The 21484-nt window shown below is 45.6% G+C and overlaps 1 protein-coding gene across 1 annotated transcript in view; it reads left to right on the top strand.

Annotated features, from left to right (window-relative positions):
• Window positions 1–5853: 5853 nt before the first annotated feature.
• FOXK1 (forkhead box K1) overlaps window positions 5854–21484 on the top strand; it is an 86770-nt gene continuing 71139 nt past the window's right edge. The window contains exon 1 of the mRNA XM_006859871.1: window positions 5854–6002. Within this exon, the coding sequence (XP_006859933.1) occupies window positions 5854–6002 (149 nt within the window). The remainder of the gene's footprint in view (window positions 6003–21484) is intronic.

Genomic DNA, 21484 nt, shown 5'->3' with positions numbered 1-21484 from the left:
ACCTGTAGGATCAACCATGGTGGACACGTTTCAACAGCGCTTCCAGACTTAAGACCAGACTTCATGGATTACTTTCAAACACCAGTCAACGAAAATGTTATGGATCAAAATAAAATATTGTCCAAGAGAGTTCTGGACCACCAACAATCTGTCATTCAGTCAACTCACTGTGGTGGACACTAGCCAGATTAGATAGATAGATAGATAGATATTGTCCAAGAGAGTTCTGGACCACCAACAATCTGTCATTCAGTCAACTCACTGTGGTGGACACTGGTATTTCAAATCTCAGCAGGGTCACCCCTGGTGGACAGCTTTTTGGCTAGTCTTCGAGTGCTTAGCATGTAGGACACTCTCAAACGATCTCTCTAACCCATGACAAATGTGGGAGATAAGGCGATCAGGGAGGAGAGCAGAACGTCGTGGCAGGGAAAATAATCCAGCCCATAGCTTGAATCCAGGCTCTGTGAACCAACTTACTTTCCGAGTTTCCCACTCTGTAAATGGGCTATGGGTTGCTACAAGGAGCTGTGAAGTGCCTGACTCACAAGTGGCAGTTAGAAATACCTTGCTGAGAGTGATTTCCCCTATCCAGGCAGACCTGGGAGGTAGCGCAGGTTCGGTCCCACACCACCACCATAAAGTGAAGAATGCAATCAAGAGACTCATATGCATTTTCTGCTTAGTGTAAACGTTATATTTATACTAGACTGTAGTCTATGAGCCCTGGTGGCACTGTGGGTTAAGCACCAGGCTGCTGAAAGGTCAGTGGTTCAAATCCACCAGCTGCTGCTCCTCCAGAAAAAGATGAGGTTGTGTGCTCCCATCAGTATTGACAGTCTCGAAAACCCTATAGAGTCATTATGAGCTGGAATCAACACAGTGACAGTCTATGAAGTGTGTGATCACATGATGAAAACATTTGAACTACTGCAACCAACAAGGGGCACAGAGACATGGAATGAGCACAGGCTGCTGGGAAGATGGTGCCCATAGACTTGCTGGACGCAGGCTTGTGACAGATGTCCAAGTTGTAGAAACTGCAGTCTCTGTAGAGCACAAGAAAGCATAGCGCATTAAAATGAAGTGTTTCTGTATCCATTCAACAAGCGTTTAGTCAGCTCTTCTGGAGGACCGAGACCCAAGCTGTTGTTGTTGTTGTTAGGTGCCATCAAGACAGTACCAACTCATAGTGACCTTATGTACAACAGAACCAAACACTGCCCAGTCCTGCACCAGCCTCACAATTGTTGCTATGCTTGAGCCCATCGCTGCTGCCACTTGCCAATCCACCTCATTGGGATAGTCCTCCTTTTCGCTGACCCTCCACTCTACCAAGCATGATGCCCGTCTCCAAGAACTAGTCCCGCCTGACAATATAGCCAAAGTAAGAAAGACAAATTCTGGCCATTCTGGCCTCTAAGGAGCGTTCTGGCTGTCCTTCTTCCAACACAGATTTGTTTGTTCTTCTGGCAGTCCATGCTGCCTTCAATATTATTCTCCAACATCATAATTCAAATGCATCAATTCTTCTACAGTCTTCCTTGTTCATTGTACAACTTTTACATGCATATGAGGCTATTGAAAATACCATAGTTTGGGTCAGGCGCACTTTAATCCTCAAACTGATATCTTTGCTCTTGAAAACTTTAAAGAGGTCTTGTGCAGCAGATCTGCCTAATGCAATATGTCGTTTGATTTCTTGACTGCTGCTTCCATGAGTGTTGATTGTGAATTCAAGCAAAATGGAGTCCTTGACAACTTCAATCTTTTCTCATGAGCTGGATGCTACAGATACAAAAAAGGAACTAGACAAGTTCCTTGGGAGTGAGAGAGACAGGTAACAAACAGGCAACGCATACAGGATCATTTGAAACAGCCTCAGGGTTATGGCAATAAAACTTGTTGTTGTTGTTAAGTGCCATTGAGTCGGGTCCGACCCATAGCGACCCTGTACAGGGTTTCCAAGGGTGTAAATCTTTACGGGAGTAGAAAGCCTCATCTTTCTCCCGCGGAGCGGCTGGTAGTTTCGAACCGCTGACCTTAAGGTTCGCAGCCCGATTCGTAACCACTACACTACCAGAGCTCCTTGGCAATAAAACTAGAAGGTTGTAAAAACCCTATGCCTCCAGGCTTCCATCCCTGTGTGGCCAGCTCAGAGCCTGGGAGAGACAGATGAGAGAGAAAGCCTGGGCCCAGTCACATTGAAAGTGCTGAGTCCTCCATGCCTTGCTCTGCTGTACAACATTGGGAGAAACACCTGGTGGGTCCCTGAGCATTGTTCCCTTCATCTTCACCTACTGATGTGATTTAAAACAGGACTCTCCAAACACAAAACTGCAACCCTCCTTCCATGGAGAGGTGGGATCTAAGTCCCCTCCCCTAGATATCAGACAGCTTTCTGAGTGTTCCAGCCAATAGAATTCAATAAATGATGTTAAATTATATACTTAATTATACAGGTAGACCGCTGAGATACTGCAGGTTCCATTCTAGACAACTGCAACGAAGTGAAGATTGCAACCAAGTGAGTCACACGAATGTCCTGGCTCCCCAGTGCAGACAAATGCGATGTTAACACTAGACAGTTGTCTACGAAGTGTGCTATAAAAGCCTAATTAAAAGGCAGTAAGATTGTGAGAATAACCAGTATGGGCCACAGAGGCACGAAGTGAGCACACTCCGCTCGTCGCAGGATTGCCTCAAGCCTCCAATTTGTAATAATCACAGTATCTGTGAGACACTATAAAAGAAATGCAATCAAAGAGCTGTGCTTAAGTGACAACTTAAAAGCAGGGACACGACGTAGTATGTGTACACCAGTGTTCAGAGCAGCACTATTTACAACTTCCACGAGATAGAGACGATGGATTATTGTTGTTGTTGTTGTTAGGTGCCCGTGAGGCACTTCCAAGTCATAACAACCCTCTGTACAATAGAAGGAAACACTGCCCAGTCCTGCTCCATCTTCACAATTGTTAATATGTTGCTTTCGCTGTGTCCATCCATCTCATTGGGGAGTCTTCCTCGTTTTCACTGATCCTCCACTTTACTAAGCATGATGGCCTTTTTCAGAGACTGGTCCCTCTCGATAACATGTCCAAAATATGTGACATGAAGTCCCATCATCCATCTTTCAATGGACCATTCTGGATGCATTTCTTCCAAGACAGATGTGTTTGTTTTGCTGGCTGTCTGTGGTACTGTCTGTGTTTTTCACTCATACCAAAATTCAAATGCATCGATTCATCTATGATCGTCCTTCTTCAGTGGGATATTGTTGCTGTTGTTAAGTGCCTTCAAGTTAGTCCTAAGAACCACCAACCTTGTGGCTAGAAGTCCAGTGCTTATCCTACAGCACAACACCAGGACTCCAATGGAATACTGTTGTTATTAAGTGTTGTCCAGTGAGTTCCGACTCACAGCAACTCTGTATAGGCTTTCCAAGGAACAGCTGGTGGGTTTGAACTGCCAAACTTGTGGTTTGCAGTCCAGTGCTGATCCCATAGCACCACACAACTAGCCATAAAGACAAAGGGAGTCTTGATCCATGCTACAGTGTAGATGACCTGTGAAAACATGGATAGATGATCCGTGTCATACAGCATCACACCAGGACTCCATGACCATCTAAAACAGATAAGGACAAAATTGGTGAGCAGTTATCAGGGCCTGTGGTAGAAAGGAATGGAAAATTAATGTATGTATAAGGGATGCAGGGCTTTTGATTGGGGTGATAGAAAAGTTTTGAAAATAAGATAACGGTGCTAGATACACATTTGTTATTGTTGTTAACTGCCGTTGAGTCAGTTCTGACTCATAAGGACCCTTTGTAGGGTTTCCAAGCAGCAGCTGGTGAATTTGACCCGCCAACCATGCCTTCCAGTGCTTTATCCCACAGCACCACACTGGGACTCTCACAACATGATGAATATAATAATGTCAACTGAACTGTACATATGTTGTTGTTGTTAAGTGCCTTTGAGTTGGTTCCGACTCATAGCAACCCTGTATAGGGTTTCTGAGGAGCAGGCGGTGGTTTGAACTGCCAACATTGTGGTTTGCAGTACAGTGCTGATCCCACAGCACCACACCAGAACTGTACATATAAAAACGGTTAAAATGGCAATTCTTCTGTTACATAGACAAACTCAACTCTCCTTAAATAATAACTTATTTCCCCCTCCTCTCAGCCCCTGGTCATGACTAGTAAGACTCAGACAAGTGCATGACTTTCATCTGCATGTACTTGTCTATTCTAGATACTTCACCTAGTGCAATCAGACAGATGCTTGTCCTTTGGGGCCTGACATTTCACTCAGCATAATGTTTTACGGTTCACCTCTGCCATAGCAGGTGGCAGGACGTATCTTTCCTTGTGGCTATATAATATTCCATTGTACTGATAGAGCACACTGTGCTTGTCCATTCACCTGCTCATGGACACTTAGGTTGCTTCCAACTTTGAGACATTGTGAATAGTGCTGATATGAACATTGGTGTACACACGTATCTGTTAAGAGTCTCCGTTTCCAAGTTTCTTGGGTATATACTTTAGACCAGAATTGCTCTGGTAGTGTAGCAGGTTACTCGTTGAGCAACTAACCCCAAGATCATTAGTTCTAATCCACCAGCTGCTCCACACGAGGAGAAAAATGAGGGGTTTTGCTGCCATAAAGATTTACAGACTTGGAAACCCTGTATAGGATCGGAACTGACTCTACCACACACAGCAGTAGCCTGGTAATTCCAGGTCCTTGGGTGGTACCCACACTTTGTGTTTGGCTACTAAACTAATGTACCATAGACTTCCAGAAGAACGAACAAATCTATCATGGAATATGTACAACCAGAATGCTCCTTAAAAGCAAGCGTGACGAGACTTCGGATATGTTGCCAGGAGGGACCAGTCTCTGGAGAAGTACATCATGCTTGGTAAAGCAGAGGGTAAACGAAAAGGAAAGCCCTCAACACATGGATTAACATAGTAGCTGCAACAATGGGCTCAAACCTAACAATGGGACCATGGTTCAAGACCCAGCAGTGTTTCACTCAGTTGTGTACCAGGTCGTTACGAATTGAAACCTACTTGACAACAGCAAATAAACGTTGGCTGTTGGAGCCCTCAACGGTGCTGCAGAAGAAAGGTCTGGTAATCTGCTTCCCTAAAGATGACAGCCAGGAAAACCGTAGGGGCCTCAGTTCTACTCTAACACGTGGGGTTGCCATCTGCTCAAATCAGCTCTATTCAATAGGCTTGCTTAGGGTGTTTCTGGTTTGTGATGGTTGTTTCACTTTTTAAGGAGGTCTGACTTGTTTTGAAAGGTTCTCTTTGGCTGCTATGTGGACACTGCCACGAGGAGGAGCGCCGTGGGGCCTCGGAACCAGTCAGGGGGCCTTTGGGCGTGTCTCCTCCAGGCAAATCCAATATTTAACCTTTGCCATCTCCCATCTTGGTCCCATTTTATGGGTGGGGTCCCCTAGCTGGACCAAGGACACACAGCGCTAAGGTAGAGGGCAGAGCGCAGGCGCAAGGGTGAGCCGCCTGAGTCCAGCGCGGCGCCACTGGCTACCTCACGACCCCACCCAGAGGCCGCCTGCGAGCGCGCATGTGCAGAAAGACTCTGGCGGCATTGTCGCACTACGCACGCGCAAAAGGCTCCGCTCCCCCAGGTGTTAATCCAGTGATCCAGGGTTTCAGCCCCGCCGGGAACTCTGTTTATAAACACACCGCGCGGCCTCTAGTGAGGGGCGATCCTAGAGGTAATGAAGCCGGAGGTCAGGGGTCAGCGGTCATGGAGTGGCGGTGAGGAGGCTGATCCGCCACCCTCTGCGGGATGCTGGGCCCACGGTATGGGGGGCCGGGACCCCACCGGAGCCTGGTCGGGCAGGAGCGCCACGTGGTACGCACGTGGTCCACTGCCGGCGCGGCGCACTCCCTTCCCCCATGGTCGTACCGCGGTACTCCTTAGCAGCACCCGTGCGCAGCGCCTGCGCACTCGGTACCTTCCGGTTTCACAGGGTCCGTCGGTGGGTCCGTTGGATACTTAAGACTAGAGTTTGTTACCCCATTTTGGTGTACCCAGGAGTTCTGGTGTGGTGCTGTGGGTTGATGCGCCAGACTGCAAAGCCGTTTAAACTGCAAGGTTGGCAGTTCAAGCTCACCAGCGGCTCCTCGGAAACCCTATACAAGGTCGCTATGGGTCAGACCGACTCGACTGCAGGTCACCACAACAACAGAGGACTGGTAAACCCAGTAGCTGCTCTTCGGAAATCCTACATAGGGCCACTATGAGTCGGAACCAACTTGAGAACACTTAACAAGAGAAATAATACCGCTGTCTGACACCACAGATGCATGTCGCTGGGAAAGGCTAGATGTGAAATGACACAATGTTAAGTGAACATTCTGCAAAGTGGAAGAAGAAAGACAATTCCCCCATTCCAACCCCAAATAAGAAAAACCCAAACCTGTTGCAGTTGAGTGGATTCCAGATGGTGGCGATCCCAAGTGTTAACTGAGTACAACTGCTTCCTAGGGTGTTCTGAGCTGTCATCTTTAAAGATAGGAGTCTTGGTGCAAGTTGTTAAGCACCCCTCTACAAATAGGAAGCTTGGTGGTTCAAACCCACCAGCGGGAGCAACATGAGGATATCTGTATCCATAAAGATTTGCCGCTTTGGAAACGCTGGGAGGATTTGGGGGTTTTAATGTTTAAGGAAGCAGATTGCCAAGCCTTTCTGCATAGTGCCACCCTGGGCCTCCAGGGTGGTTGTTAGGTGCTTTCCAGTTGATTTTTATTTATGGTGACTCCTTATGTTACAAGGAGCTCTGGTAGCGTAGTGGTTACAAATTGGGCAGCGAACCACAAGGTCAGCAGTTCAAGATTACCAGCTGTTCCATGGGAGAAAGATGAGGCGTTCTACTCCCGTAAAGATTTACAGCCTCAGAAACCCGGTACAGGGTCACTGTGAGTCGGAACCGACTCCTCGGCACACAGCCACCACCATATGTTACAAGAGTAGAAGAACGCCATAGACTTTATGAAAGCAGATTGCCAGGACTTTCTTCCGTGGAGCTACTGTGTGGATTGGTTTGAACCACCAACCTTTAATGTTACTGTTCAATGCTATCGACTTGGTCCTGATTCATAGTGACCCTGTATAGAGTTTACATGGAGCAGCTGGTGGATTTGAACCACTGATCCTTCGGTCCAAACCGAACTTGTAGTCTAGTGCTTATCCTACAGTGCCATACCAGGACAGATCAGGTTAGTAGCTAAGGACAAATCACTGGTTTCAGACAGGGACCTGTCTCTCATGTCACTTAGGGACCGCTCCCCTTTTATACCTAGGGCTTAATACAGATGCTGGAAGCTTCCAATTAGCTTGGGAACCCTCGTCTCCTAGACCCCTTGATGGCCTGTAGGCCAGGAGCAGCTGGCTGTGTATTCCTCCTGGCACTAACTCCACTTGCCTTGTCACCTTCATCTCACGTTCAGAGCTTGCCCTTGCTTCATCGTGGTCCCTGGAGGCCTGCTTCACCTGGTCAAAGGTCAGCCCAGGCTGGCTGAGAGTTAGTGTGCCGGCATCCCTCTCCCCTCACCAGTTCTCAGTGACCTGGAGGTTGGGCCCCCCTGGTGCAGCAATGGAGGGCCCTGCGTAGACTCCTTCCCTGGAAGGTGAAGGGTTAGCTAGCCACTGTCACAGAGTTCCGAGAACAGGACACCGCGGGCTCTACAGGAAGTCTCTTGAGTTTCTGTAGCTTTGAGTTTCTATAGTGTCTACACCCCCAAGGTTTGGGTGTCCCTCAGTTCCATGGCGATCTTCATGTGGTTTCTATTCTTAAGTGCTGTTGAGTTGGTTTCAACTCATAGCGACCCTGTATAGGATTTACTAGCAGTGGCTGGTGGGTTTGAAATAACAGTCTTTCAATGAGCAGTCCAGTGCCTATCCTAGAGCTCCACAACCAGGATTCCATCTATCTTTTCTACTTGGTGTATTTTTCTGTGTCTTATCTGCTGTTTTTGTAATTCAGAAGTGATTAGGTTTTAGACACATCCTAAAACCTGATACAACGTCGTTATGAGTCTGATCCTACTAGAAGACACTTAACAACAACACCCTGGTATAGAGTCCTGGTGTGGTGCTGTAGGATAAGCACTGGACCGCAGGGCCACTTTGAACCACAAGGTCGGTGGTTCAAATTCACCAGTCGTTCCTTGGAAACCCTAGATAGGCACTTTACTACAACAACAACAATACCTTGACATGGACTGCCAGATGGTATGGTATGGTAGTGTGCCATGGAGTCGGTTCTGACGCATAGTGACTCTGCACAAGGTTTCTGAGGTTGTAAATCTTTATGGGAGCAAAAAGCCTCATCTTTTCTCCAGTGGAACAGCTGGTAGTTTTGAACTGCTAACCTTGAGGTTAGCAACCCGACTTGTAACCACTACACTACCAGAGCTCCTTTGGACTGCCAGAAGAACAAACAAATCTGTCTTAGAAGAAATACAGCTATTCTGCTTCTTAAAAGCTGGGATGGTGAGACTTCATATTATCAGATATTTTATCAGGGGGACAGTCCCTGGAGAAGAAAATCAGGCCTTGGTGTGGCACTGTAGGATAAGCACTGGACTGATAACTGTTAGGTCAGCAGTTCAAAGCCACCAGCCAATCTTGGAAACCCTATCCAGGGTCACTATGATTCCAAACCAACTTAAAGGCACACAGCAACAAAAGTGGAGGCCCAGCAAATGAAATGGATTGGCAAAAGCAATGATCTCAGGCAAAACCATTGTGAAGATGGCTCGAGACCAAGCAGTGTTTTGTTCTGTTGTGTGTAGGGTCTCTGTGAATCTGAATCAACTCAATGGTGCCTAACAACAATGCCCTGATACGGCCTCATTAACATAACAAAACTGTATTCCCAAATGGGATCCAATCCGCAGGGATTGGAATTCCAGCACATATTTTCCTCACTGCCATCAAGTCCATTCCTAGTGACAGTGAGCCTCTAAGATAGAGTAGAACTACCCATAGGGTTTTCAAGACTAACTTTTAAGGAAGCAGGCTGCCTCATTTTTTTCCTGCAGAGTGGCTGGTTGGTTCTAACCACCGACCTTTCAGTCAGCAGCCCAACACTTTATCCACTGTGCCATCAGCGTTCCCTACTACACCTATGTTGTTGTTGTTGTTGTTAAGTGCCATCGAGTCAGTTCCACCATACACTACTTGGGAGGCCCATACTGCACTTGTCCCTGGCACTTTTGTTCTCATTTGCAGGATTTTAAGAAAGAGGCTGCTCAACCAGAAGAAGAAAGAAGAGGAAAAAAAAGAGTAATCTGATACAATTTGATGAACTTGACCTACACCTATGGATGCAGTAGCTCAAAAGAGGGAACAAATCTTTACAGCAAGGATCATTCCCTCCATACACAGAGTAGACAGGGATGGGCAACTTGGACATTAGCTACCCAAATTGGCGGGGTGGAGGGGGTGGCGCTAAAAGGCAAGAAGTGACTGGCTTAAAAACTTTCAAGAGGGAACCTAGACCCAGAGGGCATGGAGGAAGATAGAATCTCCACTGAGTTTTATACAGTCTGTCTAGGTGGGGCTAATGAAAGGAAATGTGGATAGGTCTTTTGTGATACAATAGTGAATAATTGTTATCAGGACTAACTGTGAGGGTTGGAAATGTAAAGGTAGATGTTTTGTAGCAAATGGAGGGGAGTGATTAACTCTGCAGTCTAGGAGTGGAGGTCTCTGGGACCATCAAGGGAGAGGAGCAGAGAGCAGGACCCTACCCAGAGAAGCAGTGATGCCTGAGATGGAAGCAGAGACGATGACGTGGAGAGATGGAGCAGCTGGGGACTTTAGACACAGAGAGGGAGAGGAGCTGTGTGCTGACGACCAGGGAACAGGCTTGTAGTGTATACCCTTTGGTTGGGTGATGATGCATGAAGGGGATTGTAACCATGGCAATGAAACGATATACGATAGAATGAATCTAAAACTAATGTTCTCCCATGTAAACTACCACATAATTCAAAATAAAACATTAAAAAAGAAAAAAGCCATTGAAGATAAACTTCTGGATAATCACTAGCTAAAAGAGCAATCAGAAAAAAGAATTTAAAAATCCAAAGAAAAAATTAAGATATATGTGAAATACTATCAGAGGAATAACTTACACGTGATTGGAATTCCACAATGAGAAGAGATTGAAAAACAGAGAGAGAAAATTGCCCAAGAATTGTTGGAAGAAGACTTTCCTAACACCATGAAAGATGAGAAGATAGCCATTCAAGAAGTTAAACAACTCCATGTAGAATAGACTCCAAAAGAAAACCACCAAGATATAATTTTTTTCAAACCAAAGACAAGGAAAAAATCCCGAGAGCAGCTACAGAAAAATAAAAAGTTACCTGTAAAGGAGAACTAATAAAGCTAAGCTCTAATTTCTCAGTGGAAATGAGGGTGGCAAGAAGATAGTAGAATGGCATATAAAAAACTGCAAGAAACAAATTGTCAACCAAGAATCACGTAGCCAGCAAAACCGTCCATCAAATAATGACAGCGAAATTAGAAGATTTCAAAATAAACAAATTAAAAGAATTTGCAAGAACCAGACAGACCTACCTTACAAAACATACTAAAGGGTGTTCATTGGAGAGAGAACCAACAATAGCAGACAACCTGAGACAATTATCACTAAGAAATCAACCCAGATATAGGAGTATCCAAAGTACAACAAACCTACAAGATTGAAAATAGGGAAAGAGATTCCAGTTTGCAAAAAAAAAAAAGCTATTAAGAGGGAATAATGTAGTTACCAGACGTCTTGATGTGGCGCTGTAGGATAAGCAGTGGACCGCAAAATTGGTTTGAACCACAAGGTTGGCAATTCAAATCCACCAGCTGCTCCTTGGAAACTCTATATAGGCTTGCTGTGAGCCAGAACGGACTCCATGGCACTTAATCACAACAAACAATATGTAGTTACAGAATTTCCAAATAAAGTGAAAAGTCGATTTCAAGGAAAAAATAAAACTAAACCTAATTCTGAAACTAGACCAAGCCGTACTCCTAGTCCAACCCTTACCCCTATCTTTAAGCCTTTTGTGGCTGACACTAAACAAAGTCCAAAGCCTAGCCTTTGTTGTTGTTAAGTGCCACCAAGTCAGTTCCAACCTTAGCCACTCCGTATAGAGTTTCCAAGGAATGACTGGTGTGAATCGCTGACCTTGCAGTTCAAACAACTTTGCAGTCCAGCACATTAACCCAGAGCGCCATACCAGAACTCAGGCCTAGTCTAGACCTAATCATATTGTTAAGTGCCATCAAGTCAGTTCCGACTCATACCAACACTATATAAGGTTTCCGAGGAGCACCCAGTGAGTTTGAATTGCAGATCATGTGGTTCAAACCGACCTTGCAGTCTAGTGTGTATCCTACAGCGCCACAGGTCTCCATAGTTGTAACCATAGCTCCTTACTCTTACCCTCATCCTCACCCTCAAACAGTAAAGAAAGCAGACAAGGCTCTCTGGGCCCAAATTCCTATCCACAAATCCCACAGCTAGGAGCACTTGGCTGGGGCCCAGCCTCGCTTTGCTTGCAGACTCCCAGGCCTACCCAAGAGGAGGCTGTCACAGTGAGCTGCTGACTAATGGTGACCCGGGGCATAACAGACCGACCAACACTGCCTAGTCCTGCATCATCCCCATGATCGGTTATGGATGGATCAGAACATTGTGATGCACAGGATTTTCACTGGCTGGTGCTTCGGAAGTAGATTGCCAGTCCTTTCTTCCTAGTCCATCTTAGTCTAGAAGCTCTGCTGAAACCTCTTCAGCATCACAGCAATACAAAAGCTTCCACAGACAGATGGGTGGTGGCCCCGCAGGAGGTGCATGGGGTGGAACACCAACCCAGGTCTCCGGCATAAAGGGTGCCATCACTACCCCTGAGCCATCCCTGCTCCCTGGAGGAGAGACCATATGTCAGAGTACTCCATAGGGTTTCCAGTGGAGTTATGGTGTGATGCTGTAGGATAAGCACTGGACTGCTGACTGCAAGGTCAACAGTTCAAAGCCACTAAGAGCTCCTGGGAAACACTAGACATTATGAGTTCGAGTCCTGGTGTGGCACTCATCATGGGATAAGCACTGGACTGCTAACTGCAAGATTAGCAATTCAAACCAGCCAGCTACTCCTCAGAAACCCTATATGGATCACCATGAGACCAAACTTAACAACAACAACAACATGCATCAGAACCTACTAGACAGCACTTAGCAACTACAACTATCTTCTAGAATTAGATTGCCAGCCTTTTCTTCTGAGGTACCTCTGGATGAACTCCTCTGAGTGTTCAGAAAGGTGCTGCCCCAGAGAGGAGTGGGTATAAGACAGAGCTCCCCTTCAGGCAACACCTTCCTTGTTTCCTTTTAGAAACTCAAACTTGTGTAGAATGTGAGGGAGACAAAGACCAAATATCACATTTCCTGGGAACAAGAGCCATGGCGGCACAGTGGGTGAAGCGCTGGAAGATCGTAGGTTTGAACACATCAGTCACTCTGCAGTAGAAGGATGTAAGTCTGCTTCCATAAATATTTACAGCCTTGGAAACCCCAGGAGGCAGTCTCCACTGTCCTATAGGATCTCTGCAAGCTGGAATCCACTGGACAGCAGTGGCTAGGTGGGTGATGGGTAGGTAGCTCAGCTCCCAACTCAAGCCCTGACACAATTTAGCAATCAGAAGTGGACTGTGAATGTCCCATTTCGTAGCTATTGTCAGCCGATTCAGACAAAAGTGGTCCGATGTGTTGCATAGTGGAACTGCACCATGAAGTAAGGACAGAAGACGATCAGAAGCTGTGAGAGCTGTTGTTACTGTTTAGTTATAGTGCAAAGGGTCAAGCACTCAATTGCTAACTGCAGAGTTGGTGGTTCAAACTTGCCCGGATATGCCTCAGAAGACAAGCCTGGCAATCTGCTTCTGAAAGGTCAGAGCCTTGAAAACCCTGTGGAGCAGTTCTACTCTGCACACCAGGTCCCCATGAATCAGAACAGACTCAACCACAATTAACAACGCAGCAATCTTTATGGGTTTGCCAGTCTTTCTTCCACTAAGCCACTGGTGGGATCAAACCGCCAGTCTTTCAAGAGCTTAACCATTGTGCCACCAGTCCACTTTATCCCATTTGTCATAATTGCTAAGCGCCATCAAGTTGGTTGCAACTCTTAGCAGCCTTCCGTACTACAGAACAAGACACTGCCCGGTCCTACGCCATCCTCGCAAGTGGTTTTATGTTTGCACCATTGTATTGCCTCTGTGTGTGTATGAATCTGCCCCATCTCAGGTCTTCCTCTTTTTCACTGACCCTCTACTTTACCAAACCTGATGTCCTTCTCCAGGGACTGATCTCTTCTGACCACATGTCTAAAGTATAAGAGACAGTCTTGCCATCTTTGATTTCAAAGAGCAATCCTGCCTTACTTCCTCCAAAACAGATTTGTTTGTTCTTCTGGACGTCTATGGTATTTTTAATATTCTTCGCCATAATTCAAAGGCATTGATTCTTCAAATGTCTTCCTTGTTCACTGTCCAACTTTCGCATGTATATGAGGTTATTGAAAGTATCAAGGCATACCTTAGTCCTCCAAGTGACATCTTTGTTCTTAAACAATTTAAAGAGGTCTTTTGCAACAGATTTTCCTCACTCATACATCGTTGATTTCTTGACTGCTGATTCTGTGAGTGTTGATTGTGGATTCAAGCAAAATGAAGTCTTTGACAACTTCAATTTTTTAATCCATTTATCATGATGTTATTTGTTGGTCCCATTGGGAAAAGTTTTGTTTTAAGATGAGGTGAAGGCTGTGGTCTTTAATCTTCATCAGTAACTATTTCAAATCCTCTTTGCTTCCAGCAAGCAAAGTTGTGTCATCTGCACATCGCAGATTATTGATGAATCTTCCTCCAATCTTGATGCCATGTTCTTTATATAATTCAGCTTCTCAGGTTATTTGCTTTGCATACAGATTGAATAAGTATGGTTAAAGGATACAACCCTGACGCACACATTTCCTAATTTTAAACCATTCAGTACTCCCTTGTTCTGTTCAAATGACTGCCTCTTGGTCTATGTACAGCTTCCTCATGAGCACAGTGAGATGTTCTGGGATTCCCATTCTTCACAATGTTGTCCATAGTTTGTCATGATCCACACAATTGAATGCCTTTGCATAGTCAATAAAGCACAAGTAAACATCTTTCTGGTATTCTCTGTTTCAGCCAAGATCCATCTGACGTCAGCAATGATATCTCTCATTCCAAGTCCTCTACTGAATCTGGCTTGAATTTCTGGCGGCTCCCTGTCAATGTACTGCTGCAACGGTTTTTGGATTTTCTTCAGCAAAACTTTACTTGCATGTGATATTTGATGATTTCTGCATTCTGTTGGGTCACCTTTCTTTGAAATGGGCCCAAATGTGGATCTCTTCCAAGCAGTTGGCCAGGTAGTTATCTTCCAAATTCCTTGACATAGACAAGTAAGTGTCTCCAGCACCGCATCAGTTTGTTGAAACATTTCAATCTATATTCCATCAATTCCTGGAGCCTTGTTGTTGTTTCCACTAATGCCTTCAATGCTACTTGGACTTCTTGCTTCAGTACCATCAGTTCTCAGTCAGAGGCTACCTCTTGTGTCATATGCATATCTACATTAGGAGTATAGATGTTTTTAGATGCATTGAATCGATTCTGACTCATAGCAACCCCATGTGATGGAGTGGAACTGCCCCATAGGGTTTCTCAGAACTTTAACCAGGTCTGTTCCCCCCGCCCCCACCAGGAGCCATTGGGCTAATCATCAGTTTTTCAGTTAGCATGCCAGTGCTTAACCACTGGGCCACCAGGGGTCCTCTAATCTACAACACAATTAAATATCAGGAAAAATCCTGCTGGGACAGGTAAACAGTATTTTTAGAGCTTTGCTACTGCAAGTTGTTGTTTTTAATGAGAAAAATTGACACTCTAGGGGAGATGATTGTAATGGTTCTATGGTACATCCTAAGGCTTAATCACACCAGTTTGAACCCACAAGCTGCTCTTCAGGAGAAAGAGATTAAACCCAGTAAGGAAGAACGGAATATTGGTTTAAGTAAGGTTTACTGGCTTAACTTATCTTAAAGATTGTCTAGTCTGAATAATACCATTCTTCTTCTGTAAAGATCCCTCCCCGCTTGGTGTGAAGCTCCTCCCCTGAATAAAGCAGAGGCCCGGGCCTCCCCAGGTGTGCATTACTGGTTGGAAGGCTTGCAGTAAAGATTGAAGTGCATTACGGGTTGGAAGGCATGCAGTAAAGATTGCAGGGCAGTGAGTTGCTGCCTGCAGAGGCCATGATGCCTGTACTCCCAAGCCTGCCCACCAGTGATGCATCCACCCTGGCTTTGGGGTGCCTCATTGTCTCCCTTCTTCTGTTTGTCTGTGTATTCTTTCGCTATCCCTATCGCCGCTGGATCTCCCCTCCTCGTGAACCAAACACTCGTGAACAACACAACTATGTCGAGGGCAGACCCCGATAAGATAAGGCTTTCTGCTCCTGCAAAGATTTAAAGCCTCAGAAACCCTACATAGGATCGCTATGAGTTGGAACCAACTCAATGACTCTTGATAACAGTAAAGGTAGGAAATCCAGGGTACCTGCTCCTTAGAAAGCTCTCAGACACTCCGTGGCGGTTCTTTATAAAATGCCACTGATGAACAGAAAGTGTTGTATTTGACTCGATGGCTTTTATCACAAATTGGTACCCAGGATTGTTGTTGCTGTTAAGTGCCGTTGAGTCAATTCTGACCCATAGCAACCCTGTATAGGGTTTCCAAGGAGCAGCTGGTGAGCTTGAACCACCAACCTTGCAGTTCAAACAACTTTGCAGTCTGGCACATTAGCCCACAGCACCACACCAGGACTCTGGTACCCAGGGTTCTTGTTATGTGCTGTGGAGTCAGTTCTGACTCATAGCAACCTTGTACAGGGTTTCCAAGGCTGTAAATCTTTATGGGAGCAGAAAGCCTCATTTTTCTCCCGTGGAACAGCTGGTAGTTTCAAACTGCTGACTGTGAAATTAGCGGCCTGATTCATAATCACTATGCTACCAGAGCTCTAGAAAATTCCAAGAGGTTCCTCCCACCCCACTCTCAAAAGCAAAAATAACAAAAGCAAAAAAACCCAACCCATTACTGTGGAATCCCTTCCCGCTCATGGTGAACCTATATTTTACAAGGTTGTGAGCTTTCAAGGAACAGATCACCAGACCTGTCTTCTGAGATACTTCCAGGTGGACTTCAGCCCCCACAACATTTTGGTAAGTAGTCCACTGCTTAATTGTTTGTACCACCCAGAAACTCCTATCCTATTCTCAACCTGGACTTTTACTTCTTCCAACCTGAAGAGGCAATGAAAAGAATCCTAAACATTTGGCCAAAGGTCCTGGGGTGGAGGTGCAGTGAATTGCTATTGTGTGACCCTTCTAACCATGGTTTGTGACTCCCACAAAATGATTGTGTGGAGTTATGTAAATGAGTTGCTTCTGGTCCACCAAGGGAATCAGAAGGCTTGCTAATAATACAAATAAGGTATTTGGAACCTTTGCAAGAGTGAGTGCATGCAAATAAGGTGTAAGGAAACCTAACAAGGGGATCGGTTAATTTTGCTATCCCTCTATGTTTAAAGGGAGTCAATCCCAGAGTCTGGAAAGGAATTTCATGACCATCGGGAAGAAGAGCAGGAACCCAGGGTCCCTGCACTGAGAACTTATAAGGCTCAGGAGAGAGAACTAAAACGCCAGAGATGGCACAAAATGGCAACAAGTGACAGAGCCGGGCAGCAGCAGCTCCTCCAGACAGCATAGAGGGCTTCCAGGCTCACAGAGAGCCAGCGCCTTGGGGCAGGAGGTAAAGTGTTTTGTAAGAAGACAGAAGAACCTGTCCTGAGAAAGCCAGGAGGGGACCTGTCCTCAGGGGACCAAGAGGAGCCCATCCTGAGGGAGCAGAGAGGAGCTGAGAGCGCCATCCTGCACTGAAGAAGGGAGGCTTCGCCCACATACTTCTGATCCTTACCCTGTTGATCCTGGTTCCACGTCTGTCCCCTTTTGCTTCCGTCATAATCCATTTCCCAATAAGCTGTGAGTGCTGGGTGGCCGTTGCAAAGATTCTGCAACCGTAGGAGGGACAACTGGTATTGGAATTAGTAAAAAGGTGGGAGAGTGGAGGTAATGCCTGGTGTTGATGACGATCCCCTCGCCCATTCCTGAAGAGAGAGGAAGTCAGACACCACACTGATATTTTTACAGTACTTGGCCACTAAGGTTGGGGGTTCAAGGCCACCGTGTGGCACTATAGAAGAAAGGCCTGGAAATCTGTTTCCAGGAAAAGCCTGTGGGGCAGTTTTTTTCGGTCACCATGACTGCACAGCAGTAGGTTTGCTTTGGTTTTGCCTGTAGTTTTATGCAAACCTTTGACCTAGTGTGGCACTGTGGTTAATGCGCTGGACTGCAGAGTCGGTTTGAACCACATGGTCAGTGGATGGTTCGAGCTCACCAGCCGCTCCTCAGAAACCCTATACAGGATCACTATGGGTTGGAACCAACTCAACGGCACTTAACAACAACAACAAACCTTTGGCCTAGCTTCACAATTCAGCAAATTAGGAAAAACGAACAGGTTTGCACTTGAGTACCCAACTTCACCTAGTGCTCTCTTGCTGTTCCTTTCAAAGCACAGATTTATGGAACCCAGGAGAGAAGCCGAGAGGGCCCAGGAGCCACATGACAGGTGTCAGAATCAGCTCTGTGCAAGGCAACCCAAAACAACGTCATGATATGGGGGGGAGGGGTTAAAATGGCAAACGTCACATAACGTCCACGATACCTTCTGTGAAACAGGACATTATGTGATTTAGATGTTATATGAAAACCTGTGCCAGTCAGGTATATGGGGCTCCCGGGCACATTTGCTAGGGGCTGCTGAGGGGTGCATGCAGCCTGGGCAGCTCTCGCTGTGAAGCCTCAGGTGGGCACTTGCCTGGGTCCTGCCTGACTGTTGTCAACTTCTCCGCTAAGCTAGCTACAGGAAAGGCCTGCTTGCCCATGAGAACCTACCTGGGTTACCCAGGTACATATCTTTCCATCAGCATCCTATGGGATCATACCAGGCAAAACACCAGCTCTGGTAGCATAGTGTGTTGGGCTGCTCACTGCAAGGTCAGCAGTTCGAGTCCACCAGGTGCCCTGTGGGAGAACGATGAGGCTTTCTGTTCCCACAAAGATTTACAGCCTTGGAAACAGGGTCGCTATGATTGGAACCACATCAATGGCATTTAGCAGCAGCAACAGACCCTCCTAGTGGAAGCCACAAAGGTGAGTTCAGTCCCAGACCTGAAGGGTGACCAAGGGCCATAGTCTTGGGGTTCCATCAGTCGGTCCTTTTTTCCAGTAGCTCAGTCCTTTTTTATGATTTTGAGTTTTGTTTCACATTTTCTTTCACTCTGTCCAGGACCTTCTAATGAGATTCCTGTCAGGGCAGTTGGTAGTGTTAGCTACGCACCAGCTTGTTCTTCTGATTTTAAAGAGGGACTTTTGCAGCAGATTGCCCAATGCAATATATCGTTTCATTTCTTCATTGTTGCTTCCATGGGCGACTGGGCTGTAGGGCTTCAAAAGATCATTTTGGAGGGACTCCATTCAATCCCTCACAACAGCCAGCATGGATCTGGGATAGCAGGCCCAGGGAACAGGAGCAGAGAAGGAACAGGTAGAAGGAGAGACTTTCACAGCCAGTTGTGTCGAAGCAAAACCAAGGATCTGCGAATATGTAGCTTGGTATTCTTTCTAGTACATTTATCAAGTTTAATCTGGTGGGAAGTTAGCCGCAGCTCCCAATCCTTGGAAGATAGATGGGGCAAGAACTCAGGAGGCCTGGTAGTCTCATGATCCCCCTGGTCTGAACTCATTCACACGGGATTGTCATATGATGTGTTTACTAGCAGGGGCCAATTAAGAGCGTGCCTCATAGAAACAAAGGTTAGCAGGCAACGAGCTAGGGGCTTCAAAATGGAATGAACGGAGCTTCAGTGAACCACAAAAATCAACCATCAGAAAAATGCAGCCTGGGATGGAGGAAGCGTATTAGAGAGCTGCTGAAGTTTCTGTGAAGTAGCACTTTAAAACAGCACTTTTCTTATTAGAAATACACGTTCATTGTCCAAAATTAGAGCAGTAGATTTTTTAAAAAATAAAACCAAACACAAGCATAACCTCACCACTGATAAATACACAAACGAAGCCCACCGCTTCACTTCGAATCTGACCCACAGCACCCCAATTGGTTTGCACAAAGAACCAACAAATCTGTGTTGAGAGAAGTATGGCTGGATTGCTCTTTAGAAGCCAGGATGGCGAGACTTTGTCTCTCATACTATAGACATGTTGTCAGGAAGGACCAGTCCCTGGAGAAGTACATTAGGCTTGGTAAAGTGAAAAAGAGGAAGCAGACCCTCCACAAGATGGATTGATACAGTGGCAGCAACAATGGGCTCAAACATAACACTTGTGAGGATGGTACAGGGCCCGGCTGCATTTTGTACAGAGGATCAGTTGCTATGAGTTGGAACTGACTGAACAGCAACAACAACAGATCCACATGTAGCCTCACTCCAATTTTAATCATCAGTTGCTTTCAAATTGGCTTCAACTCACGGCAACAGACCTGTGCTCCACAGGGTTTTCACTGGCTGGTTTTTCCACAAGTAAATCTCTAGGCCTTTCTTCCAAGGTACTTTGGGGTGGGCTCGAGCCTCCCACCTTTGGGTGAGCAACCAAGTGCACTAAACATTTGAACAGCTTGTGTCTATCTAGTTGTACTTGTAAACCCCAAAAGAGGGAGGCAAACTTAAGATCTTAGGCATTTCATCTTTTTTTATTAACTTATATGTTGCAAGACTCTCATAAGTAGCTTGCTGGGTTTTTTGGTTTTTTCCTTTGAAGCAATGATAAGTTGAACTGGAGAAGGGAAAATATGACCAGTGAGTACTGGAAACTCAAAGGAGGCTGAGCCATGCACAGATCGTGTATCTTGTGGCCTGGCCGCCCCATGTCATGGTTGAAAGCCTCGTCTGTCCAACACTGAGCAGCAGGCTGTGCTCAGTCGCCCCCACTGTATGTGTGTTCACTATAGCTGTGTGTGTCTTCCAGCCAGCTGCAAATCGGGCTGGACCAGGGCTTCGCAAATTCTATTTCCTTGTCAGGGTACGAATTTCCTTATCCAGATGGGAAACTACATTGACTTTCTGTGTTTTTTTTCCTTTTCTCCCACTTCAAACCAGGGGCTTCAAAAACCTTGAGGAAAAATGAAATGGAAAGATCATGGAATTTTTCCATGAACTTCTCGAAGCCCCCTCATATCAATATCTATTTAGAGTCGAGCAAGGAGTCTGCTGTACTCACAAAAGATTTGTGCCTACCTACCTAACAGCACAATTTGATTTTTTTTCCTTTTCATTACCTCTATTTAATTTTGTTTTCTTCCCTGTTCTAGGCTCGGAAGACTTCTATAGACTCCTATACTGGGCGTGGAGGTAGAGAGGGTAGCTTTTTTATTTATTTAAGTTTTGATTCAGGTATCAGGTTGAGCCAAGTAAAATCAGTACTATGGAGCCACACTTGATAATTTCTGAGTGGTAGTTACATATTATTCGACCTGATTACATTTTTTTTTTTTAATTTAAGGTTTTTATTGTGAATTGAGTGAAAGTTTACAGGGCACATCATCAGTTTCACATTCAACAATTCATATAACTTGTTTCATTGCATTGATTATAATCCCCTCCCATATACCATCAGTTAAAAGTATTTCTCTCTATCCACTTTAGCTTTTCAAAAAACACACAAACAAAAAAACCCACTCAGGCATATGTAATAATTTACATCTCCAAAGGGCACATTCTGCAAATTTGCTCCTGGCCACCAGTTCTTAGTCCTTCTCTTTTTAGTTGATGAATCTAGAGTCCTCATCCGCTTCCCCTCTCCATGCCCCCATCTCTGCTTCATCTCTGGCGCTGCTGCTTCTCTGGATAAGGTCCCACATTCTATTTGTGCGTTCCTTTCTTGATGGTCCTAGGGTCCTCCGTTTCTGGACTGTAAGATCAACCACTCCCCTTTTTTTTGTTATAAAACTTCTACCTTTACAAGTGTGACAGTCACAATTAGTCATGATAACAGTTACTCACTATTGAATCTTACGAATCTTATCCCCCTCTCCTTTCACCAGATCCATCTAGACAAGATAACAGCTATTCAGTGGGGACTCTTTCTTTCCCCTCACACTCTTAAACTAAGCTCCTTCTTGAAACCTTGTAAGCCAGTCACTTCATGCCTTTATTGCCCCCTCATTTTAGATAGCCAATGTCTAAGTTGCCC

This window comes from Chrysochloris asiatica, unplaced genomic scaffold (assembly GCF_000296735.1).
Source record: "Chrysochloris asiatica unplaced genomic scaffold, ChrAsi1.0 scaffold00034, whole genome shotgun sequence".
In the NCBI taxonomy this organism is placed as follows: Eukaryota; Metazoa; Chordata; class Mammalia; order Afrosoricida; family Chrysochloridae; genus Chrysochloris; species Chrysochloris asiatica.
Note: the sequence above shows the minus strand (reverse complement) of the source record. Positions and strands in the feature narration are given on the sequence as shown.